Source organism: Bombus flavifrons, chromosome 4 (assembly GCF_040668555.2).
Source record: "Bombus flavifrons isolate JBK064 chromosome 4, iyBomFlav1_principal, whole genome shotgun sequence".
Lineage (NCBI taxonomy): Eukaryota > Metazoa > Arthropoda > Insecta > Hymenoptera > Apidae > Bombus > Bombus flavifrons.
Genome location: NC_138445.1, coordinates 12,274,622 through 12,291,743, shown reverse-complemented (window position 1 = coordinate 12,291,743; position 17,122 = coordinate 12,274,622). Strand labels below are relative to the sequence as shown.

The 17,122-nt window shown below is 36.2% G+C and overlaps 4 protein-coding genes across 6 annotated transcripts; 2 read left to right on the top strand and 2 right to left on the bottom strand.

The window, feature by feature from the left end:
- The first annotated feature begins 1,093 nt into the window (after positions 1–1,093).
- On the top strand, positions 1,094–11,158 carry Unc-76 (fasciculation and elongation protein Unc-76). Its single transcript, XM_069111416.1, has 9 exons — positions 1,094–1,428; positions 3,055–3,307; positions 9,057–9,179; positions 9,357–9,513; positions 9,581–9,689; positions 9,772–10,034; positions 10,113–10,188; positions 10,253–10,318; positions 10,394–11,158. The coding sequence occupies exons 1-9, from the start codon at positions 1,323–1,325 to the stop codon at positions 10,408–10,410; spliced, it is 1,170 nt and encodes a 389-aa protein (XP_068967517.1). The 5' UTR covers positions 1,094–1,322; the 3' UTR covers positions 10,411–11,158.
- A 476-nt stretch (positions 11,159–11,634) lies between these two features.
- On the top strand, positions 11,635–12,203 carry LOC138179113 (uncharacterized). The gene is made up of 2 exons (XM_069111564.1): positions 11,635–11,658; positions 11,826–12,203. Exons 1-2 carry the CDS (start codon positions 11,635–11,637, stop codon positions 12,201–12,203), a joined length of 402 nt encoding a protein of 133 aa, XP_068967665.1.
- arg (arginase) lies at positions 11,873–13,949 on the bottom strand. The gene is made up of 7 exons (XM_069111419.1): positions 13,725–13,949; positions 13,583–13,655; positions 13,293–13,498; positions 13,058–13,221; positions 12,860–12,975; positions 12,670–12,792; positions 11,873–12,607 (listed from the first exon to the last, which is right to left on the bottom strand). The coding sequence occupies exons 1-7, from the start codon at positions 13,821–13,823 to the stop codon at positions 12,372–12,374; spliced, it is 1,017 nt and encodes a 338-aa protein (XP_068967520.1). The 5' UTR covers positions 13,824–13,949; the 3' UTR covers positions 11,873–12,371.
- Positions 13,950–14,022: 73 nt separating this feature from the next.
- LOC138179011 (fumarate hydratase, mitochondrial) lies at positions 14,023–17,102 on the bottom strand. 3 transcript variants are annotated; one of them, XM_069111413.1, is made up of 7 exons: positions 16,831–17,102; positions 15,881–16,015; positions 15,595–15,795; positions 15,241–15,523; positions 14,904–15,166; positions 14,443–14,832; positions 14,023–14,366 (listed from the first exon to the last, which is right to left on the bottom strand). In XM_069111413.1, the coding sequence occupies exons 1-7, from the start codon at positions 16,954–16,956 to the stop codon at positions 14,238–14,240; spliced, it is 1,527 nt and encodes a 508-aa protein (XP_068967514.1). In that variant the 5' UTR covers positions 16,957–17,102; the 3' UTR covers positions 14,023–14,237. The 3 variants fall into 3 exon arrangements, with proteins under 3 accessions (XP_068967514.1, XP_068967516.1, XP_068967515.1); XM_069111415.1 differs by lacking the exon at positions 16,831–17,102 and adding an exon at positions 16,425–16,558; XM_069111414.1 differs by lacking the exon at positions 16,831–17,102 and adding an exon at positions 16,093–16,210.
- Positions 17,103–17,122: the final 20 nt, after the last annotated feature.

Below are 17,122 nucleotides of genomic sequence, written 5' to 3'. Positions count from 1 at the left end.
GGAGTTTGTCCTTTTCCAAATTACTTTATCGCGCTCGAGGATGCTTGTTTTGGCCTTTGTTGGGGCCATCGAAAGAGCAGAAAATGTCAAAAACAGACCTTCAGCCGGCAAAACCCACCTAAGAGTAATTGCTTTGTGCATTAGTAAGGCCACGCTACGTTATCGCCAACATCATGATGAATTATTTTTTGCTCGAAAATGAACGAGGTGTGGTTATGAAAAGAACTAGAAATTCATCGTGGTTCTTTTCCAATGAATTCGATGTGTAATGGCGATATAAGTAATTATATACTTACGGTTCTGCGAAACGAAAAATCTTTAATTGCATATTTAGACAATTTAATATGATATTTGTGCCCGTTGTCCTACATACGAAATATTCTATTTCATAGAGCGATCCGGATTAACAATTTTAATATATTTAAGTACTGAAACTTGTCGTGCGATTCTTATTACATTTAAATTAAATCCTTGACCAAATACAGGATAGAGCTGACGTCATACGGAACTTCACATCTCACGTTCTGTAATACCGACCTCGAAAAATTCGGTGTGTTTCCTACGCCCTCTGTAATTCGTTAGAGCACTGATAAGTATAGGAACTTATCTAGGAAAATGATTATTTCTATCTATGTTTCATCTCCATTTGTAGTTACATTTTGCCTATTTGATATTAGAAACTATTTGTACTCTTAAAGTGCATTCATACAATCTCATGGAAAACAATTACAATCTACATTTTCGAATCGCATGTGATATTATCGATTAGGTATAAAATACAGATAACTACTATACTTGTATGTAATCGGTAACGTTGGGAGTAACATGAAAATGTTAAGAGAAATCCTGTATGATTTTATTATCTGCTGTATGATTTATACATCTCCTATATGATTTTATTTCGACAATTTGAATATATGTATAGCTCAAATTCAATTATTAAAAGTTTTTGTCTAACAAAATATATTTACTAATTTCACAGGGTACTTGGTTTCTGGGATACGTTACTGTCGATGCTTTGTGTCACCGGCGCGCTCAGCCAGCGGTTGTCATGGCGACTGGCAATCATCTTCCCCCACTATTTTCGAGCAAGCTCCCTCTGCGTCAGTCGTTCGCGAAGCCTTGCAGGCGACGGATAGTGCGCAGTTCGTCAATTGGTTATAGTGTCTATTGGTCTTTTTCTTTTCTACCCCTCTGTAAGAAAAAATCATAAAAAACAACGAGGAAAACGGTGCGCCTCGGAGGCGCTGCCGCAAGTGTACGGTGCCGAATTTCATCACGGTGATTGACTTCGCTGCCGGTTCTTCTCCACACGGTCAATAATGAGGGACATGGCGGGCAAGATCGCCGAGTTGAAGTTCGAGGCACCCCTCGCACGTTTCGAGGAGGAAGACACGGCCAGCTTGAAAAATATGAATCTACTGACAGGTGCGAGGGAACACGCGTGCCGACTTTCCTTTTGCTCTTTCCTGCCCGATTTGTGACGCATCTTACCGTGTCGGACTCTTGTTAACCTCGTTGTGGATCAAAGTTTATCGCGATGTTTTCGAATCGGAATTGTCTCTGTTACGAATGCGTTTTGTCAATTAGCAAAATTCTGATCTTAACGGTCGTTCGCGAAACTGAGAGTCAGTATATATAGAGCTCCGATAATCCTTACTCCTTCTCTATTTTTATGACAATCGATTTCGATTACTCGGAAAGTGGGTGACGATTGTTCGCTTATGAATAGACTGCGGGTATTATTTATACATCTACGGGAAATTTAAATGTATAAGAATGCGCGCAATATAGAAGAATATAAGAACACGTTTAAAGAGTAAAACGAATCCGTACAGTTGTTAGTTTCCATTTCTTTGGTTGAGTCTACTAAATTATAAATTTGCATAAACAACATCCGTAGTCTAGTTACGAAACAAGAATGATTTACGAGTAGGGAAACGCGTGGTTTTCTTGGTGTCCTGGGATGTTCTCCTTTACTTTGACTAAAAAAGGCGTTCCAGTACGACGCCAGTGCAGCACTATAAGCGGAAATTTCGAAACCAAAAGAGTTTCTCGGTAGCGGGAACAGGTTTCGTGTGTCTCTCTGCATTAAGCGTGTAAAACGTACGTGCACGCGTGGTCACGCTCATTTTGCGGACGTGCAAATTAAATGACGAGGGTGGCTTAGTATAGGCAGCGGTGAAGAAGCGACCTTCGGGCGACAAACGCGTAACAAAAGGCTACGTCATGCGTACAATTGGTGTCTAATATCCTTCATATACGCTTTAACTCTCGTATCACTTTTCACGACATCGTAGAACACACATCGTTGGAAATCTGGCCTGGAAACGCCTCCGGGGCTCCTACCTAGAGAAACGCAAATATATGTTTTACGGTGTTCATAGAAAAATCGCGGATATTTAATCCTAAAAACATTCGATCCGCTATGCGTCACTGACGTCTACGCGAAAGTACGATCCATCGCGTTTATGTAACTGATAATACACCCGTAGCAAATGTAAATTAACACTCCCACCGGCAATCAGTGGGTGTCTTTACTCTGAAGAATCAATTTCTTTTTCATTCGTTTTCTTAATTTTTTACGAGTCTAAGATTTCTAGTATCTAATTATATCTGAATGATATTTTTAAAATTTCAGTTTCAAATTAACAAATAAGACATATTGATTTATGTAATTACGTATATGTATACAGCGTTTGTAGCAATATACAAAATCCAATTACACAGTAGCATGCAAATGTCAAAAAGCTTTTAGAAATTCTTCGTGTAATTATTTTAGTGACAGGGAAATGTTAATAGCCTATCCCTAGCGAGTCCTTTGTAACACTGCCCTCTACATATTATATATAGGAACAATAAGCCATTCCAGAGTATATGATTTATTGCGTCTCACGCTATCGAAACTTATCGATGTTTATTTTACTCTGAATTGAATACAAAACGATGACTGATAAACTGACGTGTCACTGTGCACTAAAAGTAGGACAAAGATAGAGGAAGATAATAGATGTATAAATACTGATGATGGTCTCTCTTGTTTGTCATATTTAGAGCAATTGCTGGACACGAGTTTAAACACGAGCTACGGAGAGAATTGTAACGCGAACGAGCCAGCGACTACGCACGAAAATGGTACCGATATACTGCAAGAGGGGACATTCAGCCCCTTCAGCGGCAGTCTCGAGGATCTCGTTAACACCTTCGACGAGAAGATAACATCCTGCTTTCGCGATTACGGCACGAACGTCGAGTCCCTGGCACCCGTGCAAGTACGCACGCAGGAAGAAATTATGAACGAGTGCCAGTAAGTTTCTGGAGCGTCAATCTTTTTATTTCTTTCTCTCGAATATCCTATCATCATGACGTACGCAAATATAAATTTACAAACTATACAGTTTATTGTAATAATCTTGTTTGTCGAATGTAGGTATTACGTAGAAGTTGGTCAGAGTATTTAAATGGCAACCAGTTTACGAACGGTAGCTCCAAAAGGAAAAAGCTTCCTTGATAAGTCAATTAGTACGAGACATGAGATAATCTACTGGTGAATGGAAGATACAGCAGTTCACTTCGTTTCCTTCCTTTCCTTTTATGCATTATCATCGAACGACCTCTTTTTAACGGATCGTCGACAGCAAAAAAGAAATTATAAAGCGCGCAAGTGAAAATTACGTTAGTACGTGCGCGATTGAGAAGTTTCTATTACCCTTGGGTCACGCGATATCTCCGGTACAGTTATACCGGTTTATACGGCCATGTTCGATGATTAAAAAAGTAAAGCTGCTGACGCTGCGTGGCGGCTCCCCTGGTAAATGAATACCCCGAAGATTGTCGGAGTTATCGCATTCAAATTGTCGCGTTTACCTTGAGATATCTATTACGCCTTGCAGCACTGCGATCCTCGTTATAAAGTAATGATAGTTGCGCCACGCTTCTTGTCGAACGGAAGTAATCGTTTACGGTCATCACCGTTACGATATTATATCCCGTGTGAATAATAATTACCGGTCCCATGGTTTGGTATTTCAATGACATCATTCAAGATGCCTACCTATCCCGTTTAATGCAACTTTTTGCAACAGTTTATAGATGGTATAAACGAGGTGCAAATGTTATACCATTACGGTTCTATTGGTTGTTCCGTCGAGTAATATCTCATATTCCGTTTAAGTAATCTCGTGTTAACGCTTTCTTCGACTCTCGTTAAGACGCGTAAACAGTTTCACTCGATGACTCTGGTTAAACCGATATCGCTTGAACGTTACTCCTATGGTTTCATTAGGAAGCGTTACAGCTACTTGCACTAAACCGCCAGATTGATACGGTTCAACGGGTATTATACTCTTGTTTTTGTCGGCGGTACATGAATCGACCTCATTGATTTTTTTCTTCTAAGTAAAAAGCCAATGGGTTATGATTCGTACACGAGCTTGATTTACGGACGCCCACTATGAGTTAAAATTGGAACAAAAAGTGGAGCAAAGTAATTGTATATATGTTCCTGATGGTAATTCGAGGCGTTTGAATTCGTTTAAACGAGACGCCAGGTTTTCGTTACATGTCTGATCCTGAAGATCACGGTATCGATTTTACAAGAAAAGTGTGCCGCCATGAGTACTCTCTACGTGACGTTTGCGGCGCGCGTTCTGCAGCTTTCTCTCAGCGGAGTGGACAGACCGCGTAACAAGAAAGTAACTTACCTTCTAATTAGACTATCGTCGCGCGCTGTGCACCGGCACATCGATGCTTGATCGGCCGGTTCCTTCTCGATTTCTAAATTCCACGTAACAAAAGGCGTGCTCTCGTTATTTCTTCTATAACATTTTCTCGATTTCATCCTCGCGAATCTTTTTTTCTCGACCATAGTACATTACGTAACGACGCGCTTCCTCTTTCGGTATATTCCGATAGGAGTTGCTGATTAGACAAATACGTGGTTTCTCTGATAAACCAACGTTTGGAAGATGAGCCACATAGATATATAACTTTTACTTTTAATATACCGGTTTTTGCTTATTAAGCACGAATTTAATAACTTATTTAACTGCTTGCACGGTATTTCTATTCCCGAATACTTGATATATTTCATTATGCGCGGTACTGACGCAATTAAGGACGAAAATAGCTCGTCCTTTGTGTATTAATTAAAGCAACAGACGTAGAAGAAGAGTTCCAGGAAAAGTCGAGCATCGTGAAAGCTAATTAAAAATAGTTGAAATTCCTGACCGGAGAGACGCGTAAAAGGTTTCAGAGACTCCGGAAGAATATTCTCCGTGAAAAATCGACGCTGTTATCCTCGGTGCAGGTGTCCGACCGAATATATCCAACCACGTAACCACTCGGTGCAGGTGAAGTTCAACGAAGCGCAAAATTGTATCTTCTTCGCTGTAGAGTGTAGAGTAACACGGCGAGGCTCTTAAACTCGTTTTAACTCCGGTTGTGCATAAATTTCTTTGAAGTCGTGCCTTTCTCCAAATTCGTCTAGACGTCCTGCTGCCTTTCATCGGCCCGATGCGGTCGTAGAAGAAAAGAAAATAAACTTATAAAAAAGGCATCGGTATAGGGCGCGTAGTCTTTAGGGGCCGGAGCTGTTATATCAAAGGAAAACCACTTTGAGATTGTAACGGAAAGAATTAACTCTCACCCACTAGGGGAGGTCCAAGTGACCCACGCATAGTTCTCTTCGCCTTGTATACTCGTATACCTGCGTATTATGTACCTGCTGTTTAGGCAGGCGCCTACCTAAAATTTTCTTCTTTTATTCCGTTGCTATAGAACTTTAAGGGCGGAGTTGTAGGTGAAATAAATTCGATTCTTTCACGTTGCTTACGTCTACTTTGCTTTAACCATTTTCGCATAGTACGTTTATTACAAAGATCCTCTGTACTGGGTAAAGTTTTTTATGGCACCATAGTGGGATCTTTCGACGTCGTAAACCGCTATACGTACATGTAATGAAATTATCCAAGTCGTGAAGCTTAATCGAAGCTTTAATTAAGAATCATCCGAGTAGATTTTCTTCGAGAAGCATCAAATCGACTGGTACCCTGGTATTTCACTTTGACGGAAACTAAGATCAATCTGAAATCAATTTCGCGAATTTCAACGAGCGCAAACGCGAGTACGGTTTTAGATCGAGCATCGACGTATCGAAAGTTGAAGCGTCAGCGAGAAGTCGAGAGGTCAGTGGCCGAGGTTTGCAGAGATCGGACACGTGCACTCGCACGTGTCTCATTCGGCATCGGCGCCGCTTTCATATGCATGCACCAAGCCGGAAAGAATAAACGCATCCGTGCGTGCGTATCCGGTCTATTGTTCGTAATCCAATTTGCCACGAGACAAAGTTCGTCGCTCAGGAATGAGCGTTGTTCGACGGATGAAACGCGTCTCTCCTCTTTAGAGAGCCAAGGTCGTGGCTCCAATGGGTGCGCTCGCCTTTGAACGCGAAACGCGGTAGCCTTCTCTTTTCACCTCCGAAAGACTTTCTCGCCCCACGGCACGTAACTTCCTTTCCTTTTTTTCATGGCCCCCTTTTCAGGCCACGGGTCGTACGTTCTCTTTGGCAGCACTTTGCGCGTAGTCCTCCTTTTATCCTTTTCCAAACAGTTCGCCGTCAAAATCCATAGAATCGCCGATTAGATGTTCGTGGAATAAAAGAAATCCTCAGACAAGTACGCGTTGCAATTTTTCTGGAACGTGCGGTTCAATGCAGTATTTGTATGTTTCGTAGGAAGCTATTTACTGTCGATTAAATAATGGTCACGAGTATAAAAATGGTCGAAGAGAACTCGTGACGAGGGAAGCGAGAAACGTCAAGTAATACGAAAATTCGGGTGCCGGTGGAGGAACGGGTCAGTAACGCGATCACGGTAGCGAGAAATCGTGCATCGATCGAATCGCGAAGGGGTGCCCCATGAAAATTTGATCTCTGTGTTTTGTTCGGTCGTTCGTATCGAGCCACCCCTCCGGGTGGACAAACGTCAATAAAGCAGCGCTTGCGCTGTATCAGCTAACCGCGGTGCGATGTTTCTACGAGCGGCGTTTTCTTTCGTGTCCCCTTTCTTTGCTTCTCAATTTATTTATTTATGTCGATGAAAAGTGCACGGGGAGAGGCACGCCGATAATATCGTAGAAATATGTAGCGAAAGCGCTTCGGCTCTTTTGCATTGTAATACGTTTTCTATTGTCTGAGAAAAAATACAAGAAAGAAGATATTAGCAGGATTGCGAGGGATAACAAAACGTTCGTCGTAGATTTTATTCGCGTTTTATCCGCATCCTTTGCTATTTTATCTGGTTCACTGTGAACTAAGTAAAATAGATTGAATCGCGGCAATTTGTTAGGATAACGAATCGTCGAAAAGCTGCTGTTTTTGCTCGTAAGCTGTTTGTGTTACGCAACGGATAGCGTACGAAGACTGTACAAGCCCCGTCATGGATCATTGAACCGAAGAATGAATTAATAAGCAAGGGGATACACTCGCCTTCCCGAGAATTCAATTTCACTGCGTTTTTCTCGTTCCAGTTAATGGGGAAAAATGTACAGGTCGTTTCAAAAGGGACGTCCATCCCCTTGGAAGGACGTTACTTCCTTCCATGTATTTTCATTCAATTTTAATACATCTTTTAGTATCGATGTTTATCTTTGAATTATCGCACGCGTCGATTCCAATGAGATACAGAAATTTTAACGAATACGAAAGAACCGTTCCTGCTTCGATAAATCATTCGTCGGCAGATCTGGTCGGGTTGTTTAGGCGTTTGTCCCGAATGATGCGACTAACATGCGCACAGGATGAAGTCACTGCTTTAATGCACTTAACATTAATGAGAAACTCGAGTGGGTCGAATTGACCTCCATTTGTTAATCCAACACCATCGACCGGGCCGCCGTATGTTGCCTCTATTCTCCTTTTATTTCTGAGAACCGCTCGAGCGTTACCGTACGGCAACTGGCTAAATAAGGAGAATAATAAGACCGAGACAAACGAAGTTAATTTGATCGATACGAATAATTAGAAGAAAAAATTTGAAGGTTGCCAGCGAACCGTGAAACTCCTGCTGCACTGCTAATTGAGTCTAATCGATTCGTTCGAGTTTAGTTTGGTTTACTCGATTATCTGGTAATCGTAGCGGGAACAAACTTAATTAAACCAACGGATAGAAAATAAATAAGAATAAAAAGACAGAAGAATGAGAACAGAATCGTCTTGTAGATCGTATATCGTATTATCTAATCGAGATTGTTTACAAATCGGAAGTATGAGAAAGGCTGGTTGATAGGATCTCGTTCACGGGTACCGATTCTATGCGAAAATTCATTTCCCTAGAATGGATGCATTGTTGTCGAAATAAGTTAGACTTTGTTTGCAAGGGATCGAACGACTTATCTGTACGTGATGTGTACGTGTGTACACGACCCGGGAACCGCCTACGAGGAACTAGTGATTCACACGGTATCCCAGAAAACAGAGACTTCGTTTGAACATCTGCCTCCGTCGTCGAATCTTATCGTGTCTTTCAACAAGCATTTAAAACGATAACGTGTCTCCGAGGATGATGCACAGGATGTGTAGGCCTCAACGAAATTTAGATTACGATGTTCACAGGATTGTTCTCCGTTCGACAGAGTTCGTTGAGACAATTCGTTCGCGATACGTTGCCGTTACTTGACTAGTTTAAAGATAGAACAGTTGGTAGCTAGAAATGTGGCATTTTCTTAAACATCCTTGCCCCGAATTTTAATGTACACCATCTTTTAGCAAACGTGCCTTTCTGAAGTCACGTAAGATTATACTTCGCTGTTGATCCCGAGTAATCGTTAAGACTCGGGATGTAAAAATAGCAGTCGCTTGCTCGATTGATGGTTTTGAAACAACGGCAGACGACAATTCAGCGGGAGGATATGAGTCAACTGGTGTCGTGCCTGCGTAATTGAAATTAATAATACGCCTAATGAAATTTAATGTGTCTGGAAGAAAAAAATTTGCTCGTTATCTCATCATCTAACGAGAGATTCTCAACTTAATGCTTTTCCTTTTTTTTTTTTTGTAGAATGTGGTGGACGATTACCGGTACGTTTGGTAACATATTACCAATCGATTGGAGCAAATCGTACGCTAGGAAAATGCACATGCCCGCGCTTAATTTGAACGAGGCTCCGGTTTCACACGAAAGGTAAGCTGTAGTTCCTACAGCAGCGTTTTAAGCAGCTTCTGTACTTTGTTTGCTGCTTTTCTTTCCGCAAGAATACATAGTTGATAACGATAGAAAGGACATTTCTTAATGTGTTTGAAAATATACAAAGCGCGATCGACGTTTGCAAATTGGACGCTTTCATTTTGTTTGCTATAGACCTGAACTAGAGGATTTAAGTAGCGAAGATGAGGCTGTCGCAACTGATTTGGACATGCATGCTTTGATCTTGTCCAGTAGCACCGATACTCACAGCCCAGAGGAACCGCTTAAGACTGCGGAAGAGGTACTCCGTGAAATAGACGATATAATGCAGGTAAATATACAATTTCTTCGAGAGATAAATTCACAGGGAAAGAGGGGAAAACATCTGTTTTGCGTAGGAAAGTCCGTCGATGGAAAGATCACCGGATTCCGATGGGTCTTTATTGGATAGCGACGAGGCACTGGAGAGGAGCAGAGAAGTTCTGGGCTCTCCGCTGCACGAGAAAAGTATATTTTCATAAGCAGATACGAACCAATAAACAGCATCAGAATGGGCTTCATAATCTTGAATCATGATCGTTTGTTCTAGAGCTAAAACAACTTACCTCCAGCCAACTGACTGAGTTACTCGGGGAGATGGAATCCTTGGTGGGAGCTTTGAGCGAAACTCTCATCGCGGAACTTGCATTGCGCGACGAGCTCGAATATGAGAAAGAATTAAAGAATCAATTTATCTCGTTGTTGTTAGCAGTACAAAATCGACGAAGACAGCATCATGTCACGAGAAAGAGAAATCAAATGCAAAATGGTACTAGTCCTTTACCACAACATAGATCGCTTCAAGAATCTAAGGTAATTCGCGATTGTTTCAGAACGTCGAATTCGTAGGTATAAATTTGAAATATTTCATTTGAATAACGTTGCTTACAGTATTTAACTACCGTAATTCCGTATCATATGGACAGTGGCCCACCAGACAATCAGGCATTACAAGTTCTCATTAAAAGTGAGTATCAATGAATAATTATGCGAATATATTAAACGCTTAATTCTGGTATTTTATTTTGCAGTATTAAAAGCAATTAGCGAAGACAGTCCAACTGTACCTACTTTATTAACAGATTATATACTCAAAGGTAAGTAAAGAAATCTTGAGTTTTTTTAAATAAATGTGTAAGTTGAATGTCTAAAAAAAAAATTCTTATTTTCAGTATTGTGTCCTACTTAGTGAGCGTACCATAAATTCCTCACGGAAATCGATAAAAATCAGAAAGAAAGATATTAATTATTAACGAATACAATTTGCTCTCTTCTTGCCAATACGCTTTCAGCCGTTGTTGTGCCGCATATTCTTGCGTTAAGGCAGGTGATTTTGCTTCTAAATTGTGTCTGGAACTACACACTGTATCGACTTTAGATTCATAGATAGAATCCGTGACACTCACATCTAGTCTTACTTTATATATTATCACGTGTATATTATTTTACATAAGATATATTTCTAATAATCTATATATGCGCTCTATAAAATACCTCTTAATCGTGTACGACTTATAAAATCTTCATTTTTGTATACGTCATCATGAATTTCGTGACAATTCAGTTTTTTGTAATTTTTTGTACATAAAGATCTTATCGAAATGTGTGAACAAATTTTACTATATTACCGAAAATATTTATATTTATGTAGAAAAATATACCAATTAACTTGTAGATTACAACATATAAACTTATGAATTTAGTATATATTGTTGTAATGCTCATGTACCTAGAATTATCTAGTAACGTATCGCGCAAAAATAAAAACATCTTGTTGCTGGAACAACCTTATGAATCTACACTTGAAATCTGTTTAATAATTACATGCAAGATGCCATTGAACACTTTGTGTACGGCAACACAGTTGTTTTACACACATTACAGATATTGTGTTTGTTGAAATAAAGAAATAAATTGAACAATCTTACTATTGAAAAGTGTTATTTTTATTCATAAGAAGGCAAGTTTTCTTCTGTATAATTCATATTCCTTTTTATTAGTTAAGTAGTTTTGATCCTTTTTATCAATTTTCATTTGTGTTTTAATGAATTAAAAATTGTGAAGTATTGTAACTATAATTCGATCACGTGACGAAAAGATGTTCTATTACTAACTTAAATTTATTATGCAATATATATATATATATATATATATATATATATAGCTTATATAGTGTATATATATATTTAGAATTTATTAATAACATGTAATAGGATTTAATTTCATTATCAGCAGTGTCTGTTTCGTTATTGTATATTGTACTTATATATTGTAATAGCAATTTATACTTATCGATAATGGAATAATGTAAGTAGAAACATAATTGAATGTTGAACACGAGACAGTTACGGTGTTTGTAAGGTTACTTCAAACGTATCCGTAGGAAAATACTTCCTTGCAAATTGATTAAAAGATGATGATTACAAAGCAGTTAAAGGTATGTATTTAATACATGTGATAAATCAGTATTGTGATTACTTACATACGTTATTATTTAAGAGATTTGCTTGTTATTTCTTTGCATAAAACCTAACCTACAAATTATATAAAATAAAAGAAACAATTTGTAAATACGATAAAACTTTTTTTCCATTTTATATCTAGATACCTTCGCTTAAAAATTTATCAACAGTAGCCCTTTTTGGAAGTGTTATCGTTACAGCTGCAGGACTTATTGTACGATATGATTTAGAAAACAAAATTCGGCAAACAATAACTTATAAAAGGGCATTGAAATTATTTTATGATCATAAGGAAACCATTAAACATTTAGGAGAACCTATAAAGGAAGGAAGAATAACGCTTCCAGAGTATAAATCTGGTAATGTTAAGAAATTCGGTATTAATGTAAAGGGAGCTAACACTACAGGAAAACTATATTTTGAATATGAAATTCAACCGGATAAAAGTACTGAAATAAAGAAGGTAGAAATTAAATTTAGTGATATTGCTGACAAGTTGTTTGTGATTCATGAAAATTAGTGTATATAATAATGAAATATATTGTATTCTTTTGTTTCTCCCTTATATTTTTGTGGTACTGTTTAAAAGTATACAAAAGTTTGTTATTATATAAGCTTCAAAGGAGGATTGACATGACAACTTGATTGTCTTTAACATTATAATATCATCAATAAAGATGATTATAATTTATCTAAATGTCTGTAATGGCATATCTGTAACACCTTTTGGAACTTTAAGACCTCTTCTGGTATAACCAAATCCAGCTTGAATAATGTGTATAGCAGCTTCAACAGTTAATTGAATATCATGTTGATTACCAATGAAAGGATTTACTTCTACAAGATCTACTGCATTTAGTCGTTTAGTTCTGTATAATATTTCCATTAAGTGAACAGCTTCTCTGAGTGACAATCCACCACGTACTAAAACAAATAAACTGTAAGAATTAGAATAAAAATTATTTAGACGAAAGCAGATAATTTACCAGGAGTTCCTGTACATGGTGCTTCTAATGGGTCTAAGGAATCAATGTCAAAACTAACATGTAATGATTTTGACTCATTAGGATCTATTTTATTTAGTGCCATGTAAACAACATCATGAATACCTGGACAAAGATATCATTTAATAATTGATTTGTTAATGTTTTGGTCAGCTTAAGTATATAATATTACCATATCTTTCAACATCTTCCATACCAAAAGCAGTAATACCAAATTTTTCAATAACTAGTCTTTCATAACGATCAACAGATCTTAATCCAATATAAGCTACATTTCTAATTGATAACCTGTAAATAATTATAACATATTTAATATATTATTTTATCTATTTCGTTTTGGTAATATTATTGTAATATAATTACAAATTACATTGGCTGTTGCCAATCCATTCCTGGTAGATGTGGCCAGTAATCAGCTAATTCAGAAGTTAATAATGCTACAGGCATTCCATGAACATTTCCACTTTCGCTAGTTTTATTTGTATTTAGATCTGCATGAGCATCAACCCATATAACAGCTACATTTTCTTTTTCCTGTAATGGTATAAAGTATAATATACAATATGGAAAGAAAAAACTGTAATTTTTAAAGAAGTAAATTACACCTTAACATGACCATCTATAGTTCCAATTCCTACACTATGATCACCACCAATAGTCAATACTCGTCGATCATCTTTCAAAATTTCTTGAACTTTCTCAGATAAATAACTTGTACAGCCAGCAACATCACCCAAGTGTGACATGTTATTTACTCCATCTACATTTTTTGCTTTATATGAAATATCACCATAATCTTTCACATCTAACCCTTTTTTAACGTAAGCAGTTACAAAAATTAGATATTTAGTTTTTAAAACTGTTTGAAATCAGTGAAGTACATAATAATAATTACCTAATGATTTTAATTCTCGCACTAATCCAGCTGTTCTAATTGCCTCTGGACCATGTGCTACACCTTCCTTATGCTATATTTATAATTGCTGTATATTATTACTTTATATATTATGTTACTATATTACCATGTACTATAATACCTGTCCTTTATCAAATGGCACCCCAATTATTCCAACTTTGCCATAATTGCGATTTCCAAGTCTGGTAATAACACTTTGTATTTTCTTTAATATATTCATTTTGTATATATGCTGTTTTAATGTAGAATTTAATAAGCTAAAGTAACTGTTTATTGACCTATGCCCTCAGACTGTTGTAATACATATCTGTTGTAATATAGATAACACATGAGATTTACAGCACAAATTATAACATAGTTGTGCAAGAACAGAACTTAAAAAAAACTTAAAAAGTTTATTAAATTGAGGATTACTACTTGTAATATTTCGCATTTATTATGTGTAACACTTCTTATAAATGATTTATTATATAAATTATTATTAGATATGTATAATTAATACGCAATAAAAATATTCGTAGTATTTGATAATAATAATACTTATATCACAATTTACAACACGTAAACAAAAAATTTATTCAGTAGCTAACAATAAAAAGATTTTTATTCTTAACTTCTTTCTGTGTGCTAAAATTTATTTGGGACCAATCATATTTTCCGGCTTCACCCATTGATCAAATTGTTCTGCAGTTATGCCATTCTTCAATGCTGATTCTTTTAACGTGAGATTTTCTGCATGGGCTTGCTTGGCAATTTTAGCAGCCTGAAAAATATAACTTTTATATTATATTTGAAGACTGTAATAAACCAGTCTTCTTTTAATTAAAAAATTGTAATACCTTATCATAACCAATATGTGGATTTAAAGCAGTAACAAGCATTAAACTTTCATTCAAAAGTTTACTGATACGATCTACATTCGGTTTAATACCGACGACGCAGTTCTTTGTAAATGAGGCACAGGCATCACCTAATAGTCTTGCAGATCTTAATGTATTTGCAACTATCATAGGTTTAAATACATTAAGCTCAAAATGGCCATTACTTCCACCAATAGATACAGCAACTTGATTACCCATGACTTGGCAACAAACCATAGTCATTGCTTCGCATTGTGTTGGATTAACTTTACCAGGCATAATAGAACTTCCTGGCTCATTTTCAGGAAGAGATAATTCCCCCAGACCGCAACGAGGTCCACTTCCCAAAAATCGAATATCATTAGCTATCTAAATAGAAATTTTATATAACGTAAAATAACAAATATAAATTTTTTTAATCGAATATTCCTTAAACATACCTTCATAAGCGAAACTGCTACTGTATTCAGCGCACCATGCACTTCTACCATAGTATCTTTAGTCGCTAAAGCTTCAAATTTATTAGGAGCAGTTACAAATGGTAATCCAGTAATTTCTGCAATCTTTGCTGCTGATTTTTCCGCAAAACCTTTTGGTGCATTTAATCCTGTTCCTACTGCAGTACCACCAAGTGCTAACTCATATAATCTTGGAAGAGTATCTTTTACCCTTTTAATGCCATTACAAACTTGTGCTGCATAACCTGTATTACAATTATTTGCTTTTGTAAAAATAGTTTAATACATATATTTTAATCCTGAATATTTAAACCCCAACCTGAAAATTCTTGTCCTAGTGTTAAGGGCACAGCATCTTGAGTATGAGTTCTACCAATTTTTATAATATCTTTCCATGCATTAGCCTTTTCTTCTAATGCTGCATGTAATTTTTCCAAACCAGGAAGTAATACCCTGTTAATTTCCAAAGCAACTGCTATATGCATAGCAGTAGGAAATGTATCATTGCTACTTTGAGATTTATTTACATGATCATTTGGATGGACAGGATCCTTTGATCCAAGTTTACCACCAAGTAATTCAATTGCACGATTTGAAATTACCTAAATAAAATTAATAAACTAGTTACAAGTCTACCCAATTATACTTAGATTATTTAATAATGCGTTAATACCTCATTGGTGTTCATATTGCTTTGCGTACCAGAACCTGTTTGCCAAATTACCAGTGGAAAATGATCCTTATAAAGGTCTCCACATATAACATCATCTGCAGCTTTACTAATAGCATCTGCTATTTTTGCATCCATTCCATATTCTTTATTTACAAGTGCAGCAGCTTTCTTTAATATACCCATTGCAACAATAACCCCATACTAAAGAAATATTCAAAATATAAACTAAGAATGTTATATGCATTAAAACTTCCTTTTTCTATATTAAATAATTAGATTTCCTTACAGGCATTCGTTCAAAACTATCACCAATTGGAAAGTTCATTTTTGACCGCATTGTTTGTGCTCCATAATATTTGTCAGCAGGAACCTTTAGTTCACCAAAAGTATCCCTTTCAATTCGAAATTCACCACTGGACTCCTGAAATTACAACATTAAAAATTTATTATAATACTAATGATGAAAGTTGTTTATAAAAATAATTTGTGCTCATATACCATATTGAGAAGGTAAATTATATAATAGAACTGAATGAATATAGCTTCAAAGTGAGTACTATAGTAGTTTGAGCATAGGAAATTGAAGGTCAGTCAGATGAAGCCAGTTATAAAACCATGTATGTGATAATAGATATGTACTCAGATAGGTTTTTATGCTTGTACAATATCAAATTAAAAAAAAGGGAACACAACACAAAAGAATTATATACATAATTATGTAATATAAAAATGAAATATATAAATATAGTATCTTCCATTATATAAACATAAGGATTTAATACGTCACGTTTAATTAATATTTTCTATAAAATAAAAAATTTGTATCATACCATCTAGTTTCATAAAATTCATTCCACAATCTCTATTTTCATTGAAAAAGTTCCTGTTTTCGTTTTCGTTTAGAGATGATTAATCCGATTAAATGTCAGACGTGTTCAATTGTTATAATACAAATGACATCGTAACATCTCAAAAATATGCTAAAAAAATTATTTATGACAAAGCAGTACATTTTTTGTTTATAATATTCTGCAAAATTATTTCAAGAACTAGTTCTTTAATGATTATGTAAAAATAGTGCACGAACTAATTTAAAGATTTTAGACGAGAATAGTAGAAAAGAGTAAATTACGAGAAAAAATAAATAAAATAATTTAGCTATAAATTTAAGAAAGCGTTATTGGGAAATAATACATTTTTAAGTCATAAGATTTATTTTATATGATATAGTAGTACCTTTTTATTGCCTTTAGAAACTACCGATGTATACAATGACAGCCTTAATGTTAAAAAAGCCGATGATTTCTTTAATTCCAATAATCCATGATTGATAAGTGAACATTTCAATAAACTTAATGTCATTTTAATAATTTTTAACGTTCTAGTTTTTTCAACAATCGTTCCAAAAGTTAAAAAGGATTGAAAGAATAAGTAAAAATGACTGAAAACGACACAAGAGCAGAAGCTCTGATAGAAGTGTGCACTAACGAGTAGCTTGAAAACTAAGCACAAAATATGCTATAGTTAG

Bases quoted from the DNA above. Each gene is read 5' to 3' on its own strand.
- Unc-76 (XM_069111416.1), top strand. From the start codon at position 1,323: ATGAGGGACATGGCGGGCAAGATCGCCGAGTTGAAGTTCGAGGCACCC. The intron at 9,180-9,356 runs GTAAGCTGTAGT...TGTTTGCTATAG, and splicing joins GCTCCGGTTTCACACGAAAG to ACCTGAACTAGAGGATTTAA. The intron at 10,035-10,112 runs GTAATTCGCGAT...CGTTGCTTACAG, and splicing joins GATCGCTTCAAGAATCTAAG to TATTTAACTACCGTAATTCC.
- LOC138179113 (XM_069111564.1), top strand. From the start codon at position 11,635: ATGATGATTACAAAGCAGTTAAAG. The intron at 11,659-11,825 runs GTATGTATTTAA...TTTTATATCTAG, and splicing joins TGATTACAAAGCAGTTAAAG to ATACCTTCGCTTAAAAATTT.
- arg (XM_069111419.1), bottom strand. From the start codon at position 13,823: ATGAATATATTAAAGAAAATACAAAGTGTTATTACCAGACTTGGAAAT. The intron at 13,656-13,724 runs GTATTATAGTAC...TTATAAATATAG, and splicing joins TGCCATTTGATAAAGGACAG to CATAAGGAAGGTGTAGCACA. The intron at 12,976-13,057 runs GTAATTTGTAAT...AATTATTTACAG, and splicing joins ATGGATTGGCAACAGCCAAT to GTTATCAATTAGAAATGTAG.
- LOC138179011 (XM_069111413.1), bottom strand. From the start codon at position 16,956: ATGACATTAAGTTTATTGAAATGTTCACTTATCAATCATGGATTATTG. The intron at 16,016-16,830 runs GTACTACTATAT...TTGTAATTTCAG, and splicing joins TTTCTAAAGGCAATAAAAAG to GAGTCCAGTGGTGAATTTCG. The intron at 15,524-15,594 runs GTATTAACGCAT...AATTTTATTTAG, and splicing joins GCAATATGAACACCAATGAG to GTAATTTCAAATCGTGCAAT.